Below are 19,105 nucleotides of genomic sequence, written 5' to 3' on the forward strand. Positions count from 1 at the left end.
CTCCAGAATAGTATTAAATATAGCTCAGTAAGCAAAAGTCAAGCCCCAAATAATCCATTCCGCCGCAAATCTTTCTGAGCCACATGATCCCTTACCCAAATACTCGCTGAGTTTCTCAGGATCCCACAGGTGTTCAAGAGTAAACTTCCATGAAGCCAGGGCTCCCCATCCTTCTAATCTCTTTCCTAAATCTCTCTGCTTTCTCTGCCATTCAACACTCTCTGGTATTGGGGAAAGCTTCCTCCACATGATGTAAAATTCTATTATAAGGAATACATTCAGGAAGACTGATAACACAGTCCCTAGGCTGCCATCCTGAAAATACCTAAGGAACTGAAAAGAGAACCTGGAAACCAGTCCAAATGCTCTATCATATGTTACATTAGCTGGGGTGTCTAGGCACGAGGCAGGAAACTCCACCAGTGCACTAAAGTAGTTGTACACAGATACGACTCCAGTACTGAACATGAGGAACTTAAAAATAAGCCAACATGTTCTAAGATACATAAAGGCCCTTAGTCCTCTTTGCACTAGTTTCATAGTGGAGTAGATTCCTGATTGGCCACATTCCGTGACAGGGACACAAGGGAAACGAAGAAGGGAGAGAGGGAGAAAAAAAACACCTGCACCGGTGGCCACGCAGACCCGTGCGCTCCGGGGGGGGAGGAGGAAACGGAGAAAATAGATAAGTCTATTAAAACAAAGCAAAACAAAACAAAAAACGGCACGATTTGAGAAAAAACGGTAACTTCACTAAATCGAATAAAATTGAACAATTGAGAGAGACAAAGTTTCCAAACCAGATCTGAGAGCTTATGTCAAGGAAAAACTACAAGAGAAACACACTACACCTCCACCGCAGCGCAGTGCGCGCCAAGCCTGGTGTCTGGTCCGAAGCTCCACCCCTCTTTAGCTCCCTGCCGCAGCATTAACTCTCTTAACTCTGCATGATGTTCTGATGTCAATAGCGGCATCAAAACCACAAAACCACAGCACAGAGCAGCTGTATAGGATCTTATCTCAGTATGATTACCATCTTCTAAAAACTCCCTAGATTAAATCCTGATCTCATTATTATCAATAAAAAAATTCCCACTGTGTTCCAGGATTTCAAATCTCATCAGAAATTTTCTTTATAATACTGTCCTGAGACTTCTTTTCCACTGAGGAAATAATCAATCTACTGAACGACTGTGGACTACAACAATTAATCAGCTAACATATCATAAGTTCATAAGTTCATAAGTTCATAAGGTTGGAAAGGACCTATAAGATCATCTAGTCCAACCATCCTCCTATCACTATCTCTACCCAACTACTAAATTAAGTCCTTTAGCACCTCATCTAAACGCTTCTTGAACAGCGCTAGGGATGGTGCCTCAACCACCTCCCTAGGCAGGCCATTCCAGTGCCTGACCACTCTTTCAGAAAAGAAATGCTTCCTCAGGTCTAATCTAAATCTTCCCCGGCGCAACTTGTGGCCATTCCCTCTCGTCCTGTCATTACTTATCAGGGAGAAGAGGCCTACCCCCTCCTCACCACAACCCCCCTTCAGGAAGTGGTAGAGTGCAATAAGGTCTCCTCTGAGCCTCCTCTTCTCCAGACTGAACAATCCCAGCTCCCTCAGCCGCTCCTCATAAGACTTGTGCTCCAGGCCCCTCACCAGTTTTGTTGCCCTTCTCTGAACACGCTCTAGGGCCTCAATGTCCTTCTTGTAGTGAGGGGCCCAAAACTGAACACAGTACTCGAGGTGTGGCCGTACCAGAGCTGAGTACAGTTCATAATAAATATGTGCATTACACCTGTGTACTTAAGACCAGTGGAAAGGGCTCACCATGGACTGATATGTTATTTTGATGATTGTAAAGAAGAATGGACCTTAGCAAAAGTAGAATAACTTTTCAAGTCCTGTTCTGCTGGCTTCATATGTAGAAAACAGCTTATTTTATCATTAAAAATATTCATGTGAACATACATGGACTGTAACATTCAAATCCAATCCTCTGGTTTTTGTTGATCTTAGCAGAAATGCTGATTTGACATCCGTACAACTACTACAAATATTTCTAACCATTAATAAAGTTGTTATCTTGCAGAAGACCCTTTAAACAAGTCAAAGCCTAACAGTTTTCCCAGAAGTTTATACAAAGACTATGTGTTGTCAGGAATATCATCAGAAATTAAGAATTTTGCTGTTCATAACAATAAACAGCAATTAATTAACATATATAATGCTTAAAGTGAAGCACAGAAATGCACATAGAATGTTTTATAATCTGAATTGAAGGTCTTTTTTTTCTTTCTTTCTTTCTTTCTTTCTTTCTTTTTTTTTTCATTTACTTCCTTTGGTAAATGAGAAAGGAGAACAGATATGGAAAAGGCTGCAGTACTAAATGAGTTTTTTGCTTGTATTCAGTGGCAGCCAGGATTATTGTATTTTTCATGCCCCTGAAGCTTGCACCCCTGGGCCTCTAGATGGGAACTGGGGGAGTAAAACCCACCCACACCCATCCCTCCCCCACCCCTGGCTGTAAGAGCAGAGCAAGTCCGAGACTGCCTCATGTTCATGAGACTGAATGTATACATGTCTATGAGGCCAGGTCACATGCATTCCAGGGTCCTAAAGGAGCTGCCTGATGTGGTTGATGAGCCAATATTCATCATATTTGAAAAGCCGTGGATGCTCGGCGAAGTCCCAGGGTCACTTCTATTGACAAGAAAGGGAGAAAGGAGGACCTGGAGAACTTCAGGCTGGTAAGATGCATCTCTATGCCTGAGAAGATCATGGAACAGATTCTCCTAGAAGACATGTTAAGGGATGAGCAGGTGATCTGTGAAAGCCAGCATGGCTTTACCAAGGGAAAGTCTTGCCTGATCTAGTGGTCTTCTATGATGGAGCGATGGCACTGGTGGAAAAGGGAATGTGACTGATGTATTCTGCCTAGTCTTGTGCAAGGCCTTTGCCATGCTCCCCAACCACATCCTTATCTCTAAATTCGAGAGACAGGGATTTGAGGAGTGGATTGTTAAGTAGATAAGAAATTAGTTGGAAGGCCATAGACTGAGGGTTGTGGGAAATGGCACTATGTCCAGGTAGTGGCCAATGATGAATGGTGTCCCACATGGGTCTGTCTTGGAACCAATGCTCTTAAACAACTTCATCAATGACACTGATGATGGGAACCCTCAGCAAGTTTGCTGATGACACCAAACTGAGTGGTGCAGTTGACACTTTAGAAGGGAGTGAAACCATCCAGTGGGACCTCAACAAACTCGAAAAGTGGGCCAGTGTGAACCTCATGATGTTCAACATAGCAAAGTGCAAGGTTTTGCACTTGGGTTGGAGTAACCCCAGATATGTATACAGACTGGGAGAAGAATTCCTTGTGAGTAGCCCTGCGGAGAAGGATGTAGGGGTCCTGGTGGATGAAAAACCATGAGCCAGCAGTGTGTTCTTGCAGCTTGAAAGGCCAGTGGTATCCTGGGCTTCTTCAGAAGAGGAGTGACCAGCAGGGACAGGGAGGTGATTGTCCCTCTCTACTCTGCCCTCATGAGGCTCCATCTGGAGTACCGCATCTAGTCTGGGACCCCCAGTACAGGAAAGATATGGAGCTGTTGGAGATGGTCCAGAGGAGGGCCATGAAGATGATCAGAGGTCTGGCGCACCTCCTCTATGAAGACTCAATCTGTCAATCTGAGAGATGAGCTGGTTTAGCCTGGTGAAGAGAAAGCTGTTGAGGACACCTCATTGCAACCTTAAAGCGTTTAAAAGGGGATTGTGAAAAGGAGGGGAATCAACTTTTTATTCAGGTAGACAGTAATAGGACAAGGGGGAATGGTTTTAAGCTCAAGGAAGGAAAGTTTAGATTAGATGTCAGGGGGAAGTTCTTTGCAGAGAGAGTAGTGAGCTGGAACAGACTACCCAGCCTACCCAGTAGCTGCTCCATCCCTGGAGGTGTTCAAGACCAGGTTAGATGGATGGAGCTCTGGGCAACTTGGTCTAGTACCAAGTCTGGAGATTGGTGGCCCTGCCTGTGGCAGGGGAGCTGGAACTTGATGATTTTTGGGGTTCCTTCCAACCCTAGCCATTCTGTGGTTCAATGATTCTATTATTCTAATGAAGCCTACAGCATACCAACAGGGATGAGCAATACAGCCTTCTTTGAGTAAATGGAAAAAAAAAAGAAGATACAAATGCTTCTTTGCTTTAAAATTTGGCATGGGTTATATGACAGAATAAACTGTGTTTCCTAAAAATAGGATTAAAATTACTTCACTTAGATTAGCTGTTGCTCATGTAATTGCTTTCACTGTGTCTTTTTTTTTCTGTTATTATTTTACAAAGTAGACTTACATGATATCTGCGCTTAAAGCACATAACTTCTCAGAAAATGCTTACATAAATGTATACTGAAGTAGTATGCTGACTTCAGAGCTTTTATACCTATTCTTTGTTTTAAATGATGAGGAGACATATCTCTGAATAAACCCTAGATTGAAACACAGTGTATTTATATTAAAATTATATATCATGCTCCAAGTTGAATGTGCTGTTTCAGGTACAAAACTTTGGAAGTTTTTCAGATAAAGGAAGTATTTCAGAACTTCACCATGTATGTTCTCATGTGAAAAAATAATAAAATCAACATACCCTATAGTTGGATTTTTGTGTATATTACAAGAAACATTATAAAGAGTTGCACATTTAAAAGTCTGTGTACATTGCTATTTTCAAATACTCAAAGAACAGTACTAATTTACAACTGAAAGGCCATACTGAAGCACCTGGAGTACGTCCACTTCAATACCAAATTTGGAATTTCTCAACTTCTTTACTGAAATTGCATTCTAAAGGAGCTAACAGAATTTTATCCACTTCTCCCTCTGGAGAATCATGTGCATACATAAAATCCAAAATAGAAATGTTACAAAGCTTTCTGAAAATAAGATTTAGATTGAATCTTCAATAACTTTACAGTATTCAAATAATAATAAAAAATAGATTGAAAAAAAGGTGGAGCAATTTATTAAAAATTAATTGCTGCTTTCAATGCACTCTTCCTGCTTTGGAGTACCAGCGGAATGGCATATGTTATACTGCCATCTGCTGGCAAAGAAAATAGAGCAAGTCTTCGTACTCGAGGTTTTTACTCCATAAGCTTCTGAGTGAAGACATGCACAGAAAAGTCAGGGGCGACTAGCAGATAAAGATGCTAGTATGATGAGTTATGGCATTAAAATCTATTCAAGGATTTTGTGTTTGTATTTGTGTTAGGGACTTAGTGGTTTTTGTTGTTGTTTTTTCTGATTGGTGAACTTTTGCTTTTTAGAGAACCATCTATACATAACAAAATTTTTTATTTTTCATTTTTTGTCATCAGTATCAGACTGTGGTGAAGTCATGACGCAAAAGAACAGCTCTTTCATAAATTGTAATTGCATAAATAGCCTCAGAATCCATAGTTTCTGTGTAGAAAGGCCTTAATAAAGGCTACAAATGTGAGATCTGTTACAAATGAATTTTATCTCTAGAGTGAGGAGTCTGCATGTATTTCTCATTGCTTTATGTGTTAGATAGCTCTAGCCCCAACAGGAACACCAGAAAGAGCTGGCCATACCATCCCATATATATTCAGAGCAAGTCTTTGTGTGGTCATGAAACTGTCCACATAAATTACCTTATCATCATCTTCACATGTCATGACGTTGGAGAAAGGGATCTCTGCTTTGAACATCTTACGACAGTGCATGAGCTGAACAAGCAGATAGCAGACTGTCTTGAACTTCATTCTTTTGGCAGGCTTAATGTCTGATAGAATCAGTCCAGGAAATATCTGTTGATCAGAAAAATATTATTTGTAACTCTCATTAACATTCCATTGCAGACAGACCTACTATCAGATGTCTACATAATGTGGAGATCAGAAGAAAGGAATAATCCAATCAAAAAGTAATGCATTTTGATAAACATTATATATTCATGTATGAAGTCAGTTTCATCTTTTTATCTACTTACCTATTTTTGATCTATTTCATATTCAGTTAATATGTTGGGAATTGTTTCTTACATAGAAATATATTTTTGTTGCTTATTTTTAATGACAGGTTCATAAAAGAGGCAATATTTGTACTTTTTTGACTTAAAACATCTGGAAAAGTAGAATAAAAATATGGAGGAATTTTTAGTAAATGATGCTAAAAATATAATTTCAATCTTGTTCTTATTCCCTTATTTTGTTACTTCAGCTGCTTGTAAGCTCAGTAAAATCAGAAAAGGAAAGTTTTTGCTTCAAAGACACATGCCCTGGAAGGAGATTGTGACACAATGAAATTATATTTTACATCTCATTTCTTCAAAGTATGAATTATAGCACAAGGAATTATTCTCAGAAGGTAGAGTATAATCTATTTCTTTTACCACGGTGCTCCCATTTCAGAAAAAACAAATATTTTCTTGGTTAACTTTTCAGCATGTTTTCAACTCTTGCTGGCTTTATTAAACCTATATCACACAGTCATACGCTTTCACAGACAGAAAAAAGAATGATCCTTCGTCGCCTTCAATACTCGTGCCAATCTTATTCATGCTTGTAGAATATGTGAAGTAGTGTTTATGGGAAATGTGGAAGAAAATCATGCCACCACACTATGAAAATTTAAGCTTGTAAAATTAATCTCTTCTGGAACAGCAAAATAAATAAGCAGCAGACAGTTTAGTCCCTAATGTTCCTAAGTACAAAATAAAAATCATACTACAAAGCTTTATTTAACTTTTCTAAAATTCCCCAATGGCACTGAAGGAATAAACTGATATCAGTCAGTTCAACAAAGACTCACAAACATTAGGGTGCAGAAAGACATGACATATGAGAAAAATCTGATTTTCATTTAGCTGTGAGAACACTGAGAAGAGATCAAATAGCTGTCTTCAAATATCTATGTAGTTAAGTAGAAGCCAGTCATCCCCAAAGTGCTCAAAAATATATTATCCCCTGGGTTACACTACTAGTTACTAGCCTCCAACTAGACTTTGCACCACTGAACTGGGCTTGATCATTCAGCCAGTTTTCAATTTACCTCACTGATTATCCAGCCCATATATCAACAGCTTGTCTCTGAAAACCTTAGGGGAGACAGTACCAAAGGCCTTACGGAAGTGCAGAAGACTATATCCACTGTCATCTATCACAGAATCACAGACTTGAAGGGGTTGGAAGAGATCTCTAGAGATAATCCAGTCCAACCCCACTGCAAAAGTAGGCTCCCTAGACCAGGTTGCACAGGTAGGCATCCAGGTAGGTCTTGAACATCTCTAGAGAAGGAGACTCCAGAACCTTTGTGGAAGGCCTGTTCCAGTGCTCCATCACCCTTACTGTGTTGAAGTTCTGATACACATTTGTGTGGAACTTTGTATACTTACTTCCCCTCATCCTATCACCACGCACCACTGAAGAGTTCAGCCTCATCCCTTTGCCTTCCACACCTAGATATTTATAGATGTTGATCAGATCCCCTCTGAGGTCCTATCCCATCTGGGGCCTATAATACACACCCACAACAGTATCCCCCCATGCTAGCCTGCTCCTTAATTCTCACCAACGAGCTCTCCACTAGTACATCATTCTCCCCCAGTTGGAGTTCGATACATTCTAACTGCTCTCTCACATAGAGAGTAACTTCACCACTCTGTCTTGCCAGCCTGTCTTTCCCAAAAACCACGTAGTCATCCAGCATTTCAATCGTGGAGTCACACCATATTTCTGCAATCGAAAAAAGACTGCGGCCTTGCAACTGCATGCAGACCTCTAACTCCTACTGTTTATTTCCCATGCTGTGAACATTAGTATACAAACACTTTATGGAAGCAGGAGGTGCAGGTATCCCTAAAGGGATGCACAAAGACGTCAGGCAGGAAATTTGCAATGGTATCTCCTCTGAGGAGTCCTCACAAGATACCACAGGACAGTCCAGAAGTATTTCCCTGGCAATCTCCTACAACATCTCCAAGCTCTTCTCTGTCCCACTGACCTCCACACTCCTCCCATATCAGATCTAGATGACATCTCTGAACTACCCACTCCACCCTTGCGAGTGTCATTTAATTCCCTTCCCTCTTCATACCTAGTTTAAAGTTCTCTCAACAAGCCCTGCCAGCTCCTGGGCTAGGATGTGCTTTCCCCTCAGAGACAGGTGAAACCCTTCTGCCACCAGGCTACGTGCTGAGTAAACCTATGACCAAAGAACCCAAAGATCCTGTGGTGGCATCAGCCTTCCAGCCATTTATTCAAAGCCTAAATTTTCCTACACCACACTGTATCTCTCACTACCCCAGAAGGAAGAGAGGAAAATGACACTTGCTCGCCCACTTCTTCAACCAACCACCCTAAACCCCTGAAACCTCTTTTGATAGCTCACAGGTTTCCTTGAGTGACTTCATCACTTCCTTCCTGAAATATCAATAAAAGGTAGTAATCAGAGGAGAAAACCGGGCCTAGGAATTTTTTGGTGATGTCCCTGACCTGGGTCCCAGGGAGGCAGCACACTTCCCTATGTGTCGGGTTAGGTCTGCATATGAGGCCATTCCTCTGGCTTGTAGTTCTCTGAGTTCTCATCCTTACCCTTTCTGAAGCCAAGAATGATGTTTGCTTTCTTCCAGCCCTCAGAAATCTCTCCCAATTGTCAGAATCACTCAAAGATTATTGTTAGTGCCCTCACAATGACACAGCCTGCTAACTCATTACTCGTGGGTGCATCCCATCAAGACCTAATAAATGTCCAGTTTGCTTCAGTAGTCCATGACATGATCCTCTTCCAAAAAGGGTACATTTTTTTTGCTCCAGTCTTTCTCTCTGGTCTCTGGGAACCTGGGATTCTTGAAGTCTGGTCTGGTTGGTAAAGACTGAGGAAAAGAAGACATTCAGTACCTTAGTCTTTTCTGTTTCCCATGTAACCAGATTTCCTATGTCACTCTGGAGTGGATCAACATTTTCCCTAGTTTTTCTTTTGTCATTGTACTTACACGAGACCCTGTTATCTTTGACATCTACGGCTGGATTCAATTTTGTTTGGGCTTTAGCTTTTCTAACTTAATCCCTGTGGACAATATCTCTACATGGCTCTCAGATTACCTCTGTTGTCATTGTGCTTCATTTTTTTGTTGGAGTTTGGCCTGCACCTCATTGTTCATCCACACAGGCCTCCTGGAATTTCTGCCTGACTTTCTACTCATTGGGATGCACTACTCTTGAGGTGAGATTTGAATATTAACCAGCTTTCTTAGGACCCTTTTCCCTCCAGGTCTTTCACTCCTGAGACTTTCAAATGGAGTCTTGAAGAGGTCAAAGTCTACTTTCCCGAAGTCCAGAGCTGTGACCTTTCTTTTTATCATCCTCCCTGCCCTCAGGATCCTGCACTCCACCATCTTATGGGCACCGCATCCAACTGTCTTTTACCTTCATGTTCACTACAAGGTCTTTGTTTTTGGTGGGATGAGATTCAGCAGATTACCTCTCCTTTGTAGCTCATCAATCACTTTGAGGTGTAATTTACCAGCAATGCTCTCCAGGAAAACCTTAGACTGCTTATAAGGTCTCAGTCAGCTCCTCTTCCTTCCCCAAGCAGAACTCCATACGCTCCAACTGGTAGTTGGAGTCCAACTTCTGTCAGGGACAGAAAGGACAATTCCTGCTCCTTATTTTCCTAAAGAGCCTATTTCACTTCAATGCAACACTTCAGTCATGAGAACCATTCTACCACATCTTTATGACTAATGAGATTACAGCCCTAAAACTTCATACATCTCTAAATCCTAATATTCATTCATCCATGGTACTTGCATTAGTAAAACAAGAACTAATTGGAGGCACCCTAGGGCACTGAGTTCCCATAAAGGGTTTAGGGACTTTCTCCATAGTCTTGTTCTCACTTCTTTGTTTTTGTCTGATAGTGATCCTGCTTGCTGATCCACAAACAGGGCATTATCATAAAATCAAAACCATATCACCAACGTAAGTTCTACAACCAAATATTGATTTTCACTATCAGTGCCCTCCATCTAACACAATTTCCCCCTACAAGCAGGATTCAAGAGAAAACCATGGACTCCATGTCTTTATTTACTTTCCTTGGAGCTCTGACAGATGCCAGAGGTTTTCCCTAGCAGTACTGTTTGTGCTCACATGGAACACAGGAAGGTGTAGTAGTCAGAGATTTGCACAAGATTCAGCAGTATCACACAATACCCCGGAACTGGATTTCCACTGGCTGCCAGTTGATAGGTCAGATGAATCACTGGCTCTAGTTAGTAAGTCAGATGAGTGCTTTGGTCTCCTGCAGCAGTGACTTATTCATTGCATCCTGTGGTTGGAGTCTAATACAGGACTCAAGAGGAGCCTGCTGACAAGGTCTTCTTGCTTTAGCTACAAGAAGCATCATTCTCAGAGGCTCTCATTCTGATGGGAGATTTCAACCACCACAGATAGCTGCTGGGAAAGAACACAGCAGGCTGTAAGCAATCCAGAATACTCCTGGTGTGCACTGAAAATAACTTTCTTGTCCAGTCAGAGGACAAGAGGAGAAGCATTACTGATGCTCATCAGTGTAAATGAACTCGTTAAAGAGGTTAAGATAGGAGGCAGTCTGGGCTGTAGCAACAGTGGTCTTGGTGAGTTCATGATCTAGAGGAACATGGGCCTGGGAAAAAGCAAAGTCAAACTTCAGAAGAGAGAACTTTCAGCTGTTTAAGAATTTATTGGATGAGATCCCTTAGAAAGCTGTCCTTAGGGACAAAGAAATTGAGCAGAGCTGGCAACACTTTAAAGACATTTCTGAGAGCAAAAGAGCTCTCCATCCCCATGTGTGAGAAATCAAGGACAAGAGGCTGGAAACCAGAAAGACTGAGCAAGGACCTGCTGGCCAGGCTGAGAATGAAATGTATAGGCAGTGGAAGAAGGTTGTGTAGACTGGGAAGAGTGCAGAGATGTCGTCTGGACATGTACAGAAGGGATCAGAAAAGCCAAGGAACAGATGGAACTGAACATTAAAAGGGGAATGAAAAACAACAAGAAGGGATACTATTGGTCCTTTAGTCAGAAGAGAAAGGCCAAGGAGACTATACTCCTACTGATAAATGAGAAATGAGAAATGGCATTAACAGACATGGAAAAGGCTGAGTTACTCAGCAAATTCTTTGTCTTCACTGGCAACCAGGCTTCCCATGCCTCTCATGTCCCTGAACCTCTAGATGTGGGTTGGGGGAGCAAAATCCCTCACACTGTAAGCGAAAGGGAAGTTAAAAGACAAGCTGATGAAACCGAACAAGACCATTGGCTCTGATAATGTGCATCCTGGAGTCCAGAAGAAACTGGCTGACACAGTTGCCAAGACACTCTCCATCATATTTGATGTCTTTCCTGTCAGGAAAAGTTCCCAGTGATGGGAAAAAAGCAAAAACATCACTCTCCTTTTTAAGACGTATAGAAAGGAAGACCTGGGAAATTACAGGCTGATGTCTGTTCCTGGGAAGATCTTGGAACAAATACTCCTGGAAGCTAAAATATTAAGGCATGTGCAAGACAAGGAGGTGATCTGTGACAGGCAGCCCAGTCCTCCTCTGTTCTACTCTCATGAGGCCCAATCTGGAGTACTGCATCCATGTCTGGAGCCCTCAAAAGAAGAAAGACATCTCACTGTTGAAATGAGTCTAGAGGAGAGCCTCAGAGGTAATCAGAGGGCTGGAGCACCTATCCCACAAAGAAAGGCTAAGAGCACTTGGCTTGTTCAATCTGGTGAGGAGAAGGTTGCAGGGAGACCTCCTTGCTTCCTTTCATTTCTTAAAGAGATATAAATATATATTTTTATATATATATATAAACTATATATAATATATATATATATAAAATATATAAATATATAAATATATATATATATTTAAAATATATTATATATATATAATTTATATATAAAATATAAATATATATATTTATATATATATAAATATATATATATATGCTTATAAACAGCATAGAGAATGACCTTTTACATGGTCTGATACTGATAAGAAAAGGGAGAATAGTTTTAAACTAAAAGAAGTGAGATTTAAATTAGATGTTAGGAGGAAAATTTTCACTTGGAGGCACTGGAAGAGGATGCTTAGAGAAGTTGTGAATGCCCTATCACTGGAAGTGCTCAGACCAGATTAAATGAGGCCCTCCCCATCCTGATCTAGTGAGTGGCAATCCTGCCCACAGTATGGACGTTAGAACTACATTATTTTTAAGGTCCCTTCCAACACAAGGCATTCTATGATTCTAGCACTTGTCATTTCTTCCTGGTGTTCTTGCATGTTTTAGGGTTAAGGATCCAGATTCTGGCTTCTATTCTACACTGAGGGCAGTGAACCACTTTGTAGGTGTAAGCCCTTGGATGAGACAGGAGTCTTCCTCTTGGTACCAGCTTCTATACTTTCCCTTCTACAGGGGTTACATATGCATCAACAATGGGGATGGACACAGTTAGCTTCTCTCATTTAGTTTGGATCTTACAGCCTTCAAATTACTGCATCACAAGGAGATTCCATAAGCCTCCCATCTTTTCTGATGCCATGAAGCTTGCTCACTTCTTCTGTAAACATCTCCACCTGATGGCACAACTTCTCCAAGACAGCACATCTCCTGCACAATAGTGGATCATCTCTTGTGGCATCAAAGTGAGGCCTCTGTCACTTCCTGCAGCCTGGGATGTGGAAAGCTGCATCTGCCATGTGAAGCTTTACCTGACTTGCAATACATCAGGGATAGCTGTTCCAACAACTGATGGCAAAATATCTCTGTGGCATGTCTAGGACAGTTAATCATCTTAAGCCAACTGTGGGCACCCTTATTCATGCCATTTTGTGTGAACTACTGCACAAACTACTACATCTTTTGTCTGTTTCTCTTCTGAGAAAGCTGTTGTAATTTCAAAAGTCAATCTAATGGTGAAGTTGAACCTGCTTTAAACAGGGGGGCTAATCAAACACTCTTCAGAAGCTCCTCCCAAAAAGGTACTGTGTAATACTATGAAAATTTGTGGAACACATATTTTCTGTAGTTCCTGTGTGGACTTGGCACTAAATATGCAAAATAAATTGCCATGCACACAAATGGGGCACAATGGCTGTCCTTGATCATGGATAATTTCACACATAGCTTGTTTTGTTTGTTTGTTTGGTGGTTGAAAGACCAGTAGATTCTGCACTATGACTGAATATTTTCCATTCTACTCATATATTCGGCATTAAAAAAAAAAAGCACAAAGGAACTCTTTCATTTTACAAATCTTGTCCTTTCATTATATTTTTTAATATAGTATTATTCTTTTTTACAGCAGAAAAATGCCTTATGACAGTGCAGTGTTTCAATAAAGTCACTTTCTGTTGTAAGTGAAGATCAATGGCAAGAAGTAGAGTACAATCTGTTAAAACATTTAGACTACACATACACACACACAAAACGCAAAAAATAACCAGCTAAGTCAGAAACAGAATAAACATACAAACAAAAAAACCACAATACAGTCATCTTTCACTCTGGCATTTCTCTGGACTTGCTCCAGGACTGCATTACAGGAAAGTTAGAATGCAGCATTCTCATTTTAGCTAATTTTGTTAATGTGTTTTACTTTGATGCTTCTTATTTTACCCCTCAGGATCATCTTTTCAAAGCACACTGTTCATTTGATTCATAATTTTAGAGAGGCTGTCAGTTTGCTGCAAAATAGTCAGCAAATAAGGTTAAGAAATGAGATTAAGAGCACTCTGAAAGCAGCCAGACTATCTAAAGCTTTTTGAGCATCCTTAAGTACACAGAAAACATACAAGTGCTAATTAAAATTCTGAGAAAGCACATATGTTTGAACCTCATGATACTCTGGTAAGGGTACAAATTGGTACTTATCTGGTGCTTTATTCTCAGATACAGTAGCAGACCATTGCCACCCTGACTATATTCAGCCACAGTTTTTTAAACAATACTGGAAAGAAGGTACCAATGACACTAAAAATACACTTACAGTAACCAGAAATGTTGTAGCATTATATCTGTCCATGCTTTCTATCTTCAAGTATAGGCACTTGGTAACAGTATCTGTTTCAATACGCTCTGCAAGCCACTGAACTTCCTGAGTATCATTTTGTCCTGAGATAAGTGAGCAAACTGTATTTTTTAAATGCATTTTTTTCTTCTTATAGGTAAAATTATTAGGTGTGGGGAAAGATGTAACTGTGGGCAAATCACCAAATAGCTTATCAGACTCCTTGATAGACCTTATTACTGTGAAGCCTAGGGAGACTGGAATGTAAACTGTGTCTAAGGATAAACAGGAGGTTCTTTTGTATGTGCTGTTAATCTTGTCACTGTTGGGCGGCCTTCATCCTCTATCACTGTTGTTTGGGAGAGGTAGGCACCAATTGGCTGTTAGAGGAACTTAGCATTTTTAAGTGCATGGTATATAAGACGTATGTTGAACACAATAAAGTAGATCTATTCTGATGCTACAAAAATCTGAGAGCTCTCTAATTCGACTGAGTGCTGACAACTGGCACCCGAACAGGGACCTGAAACTTAATCTGACTTGAAGACTGACTGGTCTGGAGTGCATTGAGAGAAACGTGGGGTCTGTTGAGATAAACGTGGAACAACCTGTAAAAGAGTGAGTTGAGACAGACGTGGAAGGTGTTGAGATAAACCCGGCTACCTGAGGATTCATCGTCCCCAATCACTCCAATTCCTTTTACTTTTGCCTGTATGGGCTACCAAGAGTGAACCCTCAATCACAAATCAGACAGCTTATGATCCTGAAGTATGGGATCGGATCAGGGTGAGGCTATGAAATGCTGCTACTAAGAATGATAAGACAGTGTTTGAGTTGCTCCAGATTTGGAGAAAGATTTTTGAAACTCTGAAGAGCCACATAAGATTGCAATCTGATACCTCCAGTCTGCTGTAAGGCAAAAAAGTGACTGGTCGCTTTACGGATCAGCCTGCAATGCCATCAGCTCTCCCACTACCACAGTCAGATGGGGTTTTTACTGCCTCCTCTCTCAATGATCCTGGCGACACCTTTGATCCCAGCCCCATAGACCCTGAAGAAAAGCCAGATTTGTCTCCTCCCGATCCACTTGATCCATGGGCACTTATTCAGAGAGAGGCTAGGAAAGCCAGAGATATCAATGACTGACCGCTCCCTCCAATGGGAAACTCCTGGAGGAGTGCAATGGGTGGAGTGTGATGGGTGGGCTCACAAGGACAGCAAATTCCCCTCAGGTGGCTGCTGCAGCTTGTATGCCAGAACCCGTAGCAGCACCAAGGTGGATCTGGCCATCTCCTCAGATACAATCTTAAAAGACACCACCGTCACCTTACCCCTACAGGATTTTATGGACCCCTGGGAAACGGCATGGAAACACTTGTGATATGCCGGTCTTCTGGTACTCTGATGGGACTTCTTGTTTTGCCTGGTGTTACTGATACAGATTACACTGGGGAATTAAGATAATGCTGTGGACACCAACACTCCCCTTGAACCATCCCTGCAGGGAGTTGTATAAGCAGTTAGTTTACTTTCAGACTGACCCGCTGCTATGAGCTCATATCTTTCAGGGTACAAACAGTTTGGGGTCAACTGGGATGCCACAGGTCTATTGGACACAGGTCTCTGTAGGCAGACCAAATTTGACTTGTGTATTGCAGAGGCGGGACCAAAATGTACAGACAACTGGAATTCTTGACAGTGGTGCTGATGTCACTGTCATCTCTGTAGTACTTTGGCCATCACAGTGGCTGCTGATGAGCTCTCACTCCTCCCTGACAGGAATAGGAGGACACACTTCACTTAAGCAAAGCTCTCTTTTGCTGAAAATTCAAAAGACACCCTCCTGGTTATACTTGGGCTGGAAGATTTTACAACAGAATGTCCAGCTGCAGACTGACAATAGGAACAAAGATAAATACTTTGAATGATTTATAGAAACTGTCAGACACCATAAACTGGGTAAGGTCTCTTAACAGGAGTCTCCAGAGAGGACCTCCATCCCCTATTTAAATTATTGGAAGGGGACCCGGATTTGTTATCACCATGACATTTGACTGTTGAAGCTAAAACAGCTCTGAATACAGTTCTTACAAAGGTGACTCAACAAGTAGCATATCACAGAAAGCTAAATCAACCTATTAACCTTTTTGTTATTGGTTCTTCTTTCCAGCCATATGGGTTGCTGGCACAATGGGTTGTGGAAGATCCCAACTTCCTGATCATATTGGAATGGATATTTCTGCCCCATAAGTTTGCAAGAACAGTGACTACAGTAATAAATATAATGTCAGTGGTGGTGCAGAAAGGACAGGAATGGTTGATGGCTTTAGATAGAAGTGAGCCCAATACCATCTACCTGCCTATAGAACTCAAGCAGTTGGATTTCCTGCTTTGACACTCACTACTGTTACAGTGTGCCCTTGCTGACTTCCCAGGACAAGTAAGTATTCACCTGCCTGCCCATCAGCTCCTACAGTCGCTAAATTCCCTCTATTTGTTGCCAATTTCTAAACTGTCATTAACACCATTTGCAGCTGCTCTGACTGTTTTTACAGATGGATCCGACAGGACTGGCCATAGAGTTATAGTATGGAGGAACAGTGCTGGAACATGGGATAGTGATGTCTATGTCACAACCAGCTCTCCACATGCTGTGGAACTAACAGCAGTGGTTCGTGTGTTCAAACGATGGTCTGAACCCTCAACATAGTAACAGTTTCCGCATATGCTGCAGTCTGCAAATGGGGCTATCCATTCCCCTGAGAAGAGAGTCACCCACCACAATCACCCTTCTTTCTTTCCTGGCAACAGCAGTCTCAAAGAGTGGAGTTGACTGCCTAGGTGAACCTTCCTGCACCTCCACACTTACCTCCTCTTCAACATTCAATCCTGCAAACCCATTACTTACGGGGACCTGGGGACATGAGGTAGGGAGAGGGGGAGTTTTCCCACAGTACCAGGTAGGGACTCTGCCAGCCCTTCCCATCCCTTAGATTCCCCCCCCTCTGTCCGACAGGGACAGGTCAGGGAGTCTACCACCAATTGCAGGGGGTCTCCCTGTCAGCTTTCTCTCTGGCATGCGAGGGAGCCACTCCACCAGTCGATCTCCTGCTCGCAGTTCCTGATGGCCCTCAGTCTCAACTTCCTCTTTCAGCTCTGTCATTATGCTGAGCAGAAATTCTACCTGCTTGCACCTGATGCAGGTGGAACGCTTGTCTCCCTCCCCCAGCAACAGCAGGCTCTGGCACTCCCTGCAGACAGAGAGCTGTGTAGCCACGTTTCTGGGCAGACCCTCTGTCTGGGTCACCATGGTCTTCTTAGGGCAAGCTCTCTGCCTGGTGGAGACCATGACCAAGAAAACCTGTGGTCACAAAGAGACAATAAATAAGATGGATTCATAAGTGAGGAGGGAGAGTATTCCTGTACCCTACCCCACGAGCTCCCACATCCACCACTGCAGCACGGTAGAGGCAATACTCATGTGCAGATCGCTCCTCCCCTGTCTTGTCATCAGCTTTAACATGATCACTGCACTTTCATCATCAGTTTGGACTCCAGCTCAACCAAAACAGAACATATGGGCACCAAGAAGATGGTACAGGACACACTTTGTCAACCATGTCACCAGGAAACTCGTTCTTGACACGTTTGATGGGACAACCCCTAGACAACCGGCCCATACCGAATGCTGCTTTTTGGGTAACATCCAACATGAGCAATGTAGTTGACAGATGGGACAGATGGGTACCCTAACTGCAGCACAGCAACTCTGAACCATAAGAACTAGAATTGCTGGAATCAGTTAAGATGGACTACTGTTAATATTTTAACTATAATGGAAAGGATCAATAATTAATTCAGTATGTTAATTCTAGTTTAGCTGCTCCTGGGAACCACTCTGCTTGGTGTAATTATACTTCAGCTGATATCTCAGAATCTAGTAACCATCTGCTTAGCTTGCCATCAGGTATTTTTCCCATTTCTGGGGATAGGGCATGGCCTGCTATCCCCTCTCACATCAAAGGAGACCCATGCAGCTTGGGAATACTAACTTTACTAACCCCCAGTATCGCCATGACTACTCACCAATGAAAGCGCATTAAGCGAACCCCACAAGCTTTTCAATCAGACTGTCAGGCTAATGTAGAATGTTGGAACTGTGAGGGATTACTAGCTACATCCCTTTTAGCAACAGGTGTTAGATCAGCTAAAGCACTAAGCACACTCAATAAGCTTGAATGCTGGATGGCTAAAAATGAATACTTCATGTAGTTGGTGAATAACTCATTAGCATATTAGTAGCAATGTTGCAGATGGTGATTTGCAACCCATCAGAAGATAATTGTTTACTACACTCAAGTTATGCTGTAGATTCTGTTGTATAATTATGAGTATATAGGAATCCTTTATAAAATGTATCTATAGTCTTTAACTATGATTTTCCTAACTTCTGTAGACTCCTTTACTGGAAGCAATTCTATTGTTTACCATTAACCATTACCATGTTTACCATTAAATTAAATGGCATTACTGGTTCCAGAGTTAAGACAAATAAAAGTAAAGTTACTCAGTGAAGCAGGTTCCCTTAAGCTGGGAATGAGTACCAGCAGTGGCAGACCCACTTCTGTAAAAGCAAACAAAATGAGACATCTTTCTACTCAGAAAAACTTGATACTTTCTTAAAATTTCCTGGCTATTTAGAGAAGTACCTGAAGAAGTTTGCTGGGTTGTCAGTTTGGGACTGTTTTTTCATCTAGTGAAAATAAAGAAAAAAATAGATTTTCAAGCAGGTAGTGGAGTAATGTATAAAATGCAAGTAAGCTCAAGAAAAATTCCACCTAGTTATCATTGAGGTCACAGCCAAATATTAGGAAGTGTTAATGTTGCAGGAGTAACTATTATAAGCTATCATAAAACTATTATAAGCGATGAAGACTAGCTAACCTCATTACCTGCGCTGAGCATCTATGCCAGCTGTGAAACTGAGGCAAAGATACTTTGTCTAATGCCAGTGTTGCCAATAAAAGATAAGTGT

The 19,105-nt window shown here is 41.6% G+C and overlaps 2 protein-coding genes across 2 annotated transcripts in view; one reads left to right on the forward strand and one right to left on the reverse strand.

Moving 5' to 3' along the window:
- Positions 1–19,105, forward strand: part of IGFBP3 (insulin like growth factor binding protein 3) — a 188,599-nt gene that overhangs the window by 103,199 nt on the left and 66,295 nt on the right. The gene's annotated exons all lie outside the window — the stretch shown is intronic.
- The window catches only part of ADCY1 (adenylate cyclase 1), a 185,625-nt gene that overhangs the window by 31,218 nt on the left and 135,302 nt on the right, over positions 1–19,105 (reverse strand). The window contains exon 8 of the mRNA XM_065753079.1: positions 5,679–5,834. Coding sequence (XP_065609151.1) covers positions 5,679–5,834 — 156 coding nt within the window. The remainder of the gene's footprint in view (positions 1–5,678; positions 5,835–19,105) is intronic.

Source organism: Cyrtonyx montezumae, unplaced genomic scaffold, assembly GCF_038088225.1.
Source record: "Cyrtonyx montezumae isolate F1298 unplaced genomic scaffold, pur_monq_1.0 scaffold_8, whole genome shotgun sequence".
NCBI classification, from domain to species: Eukaryota; Metazoa; Chordata; class Aves; order Galliformes; family Odontophoridae; genus Cyrtonyx; species Cyrtonyx montezumae.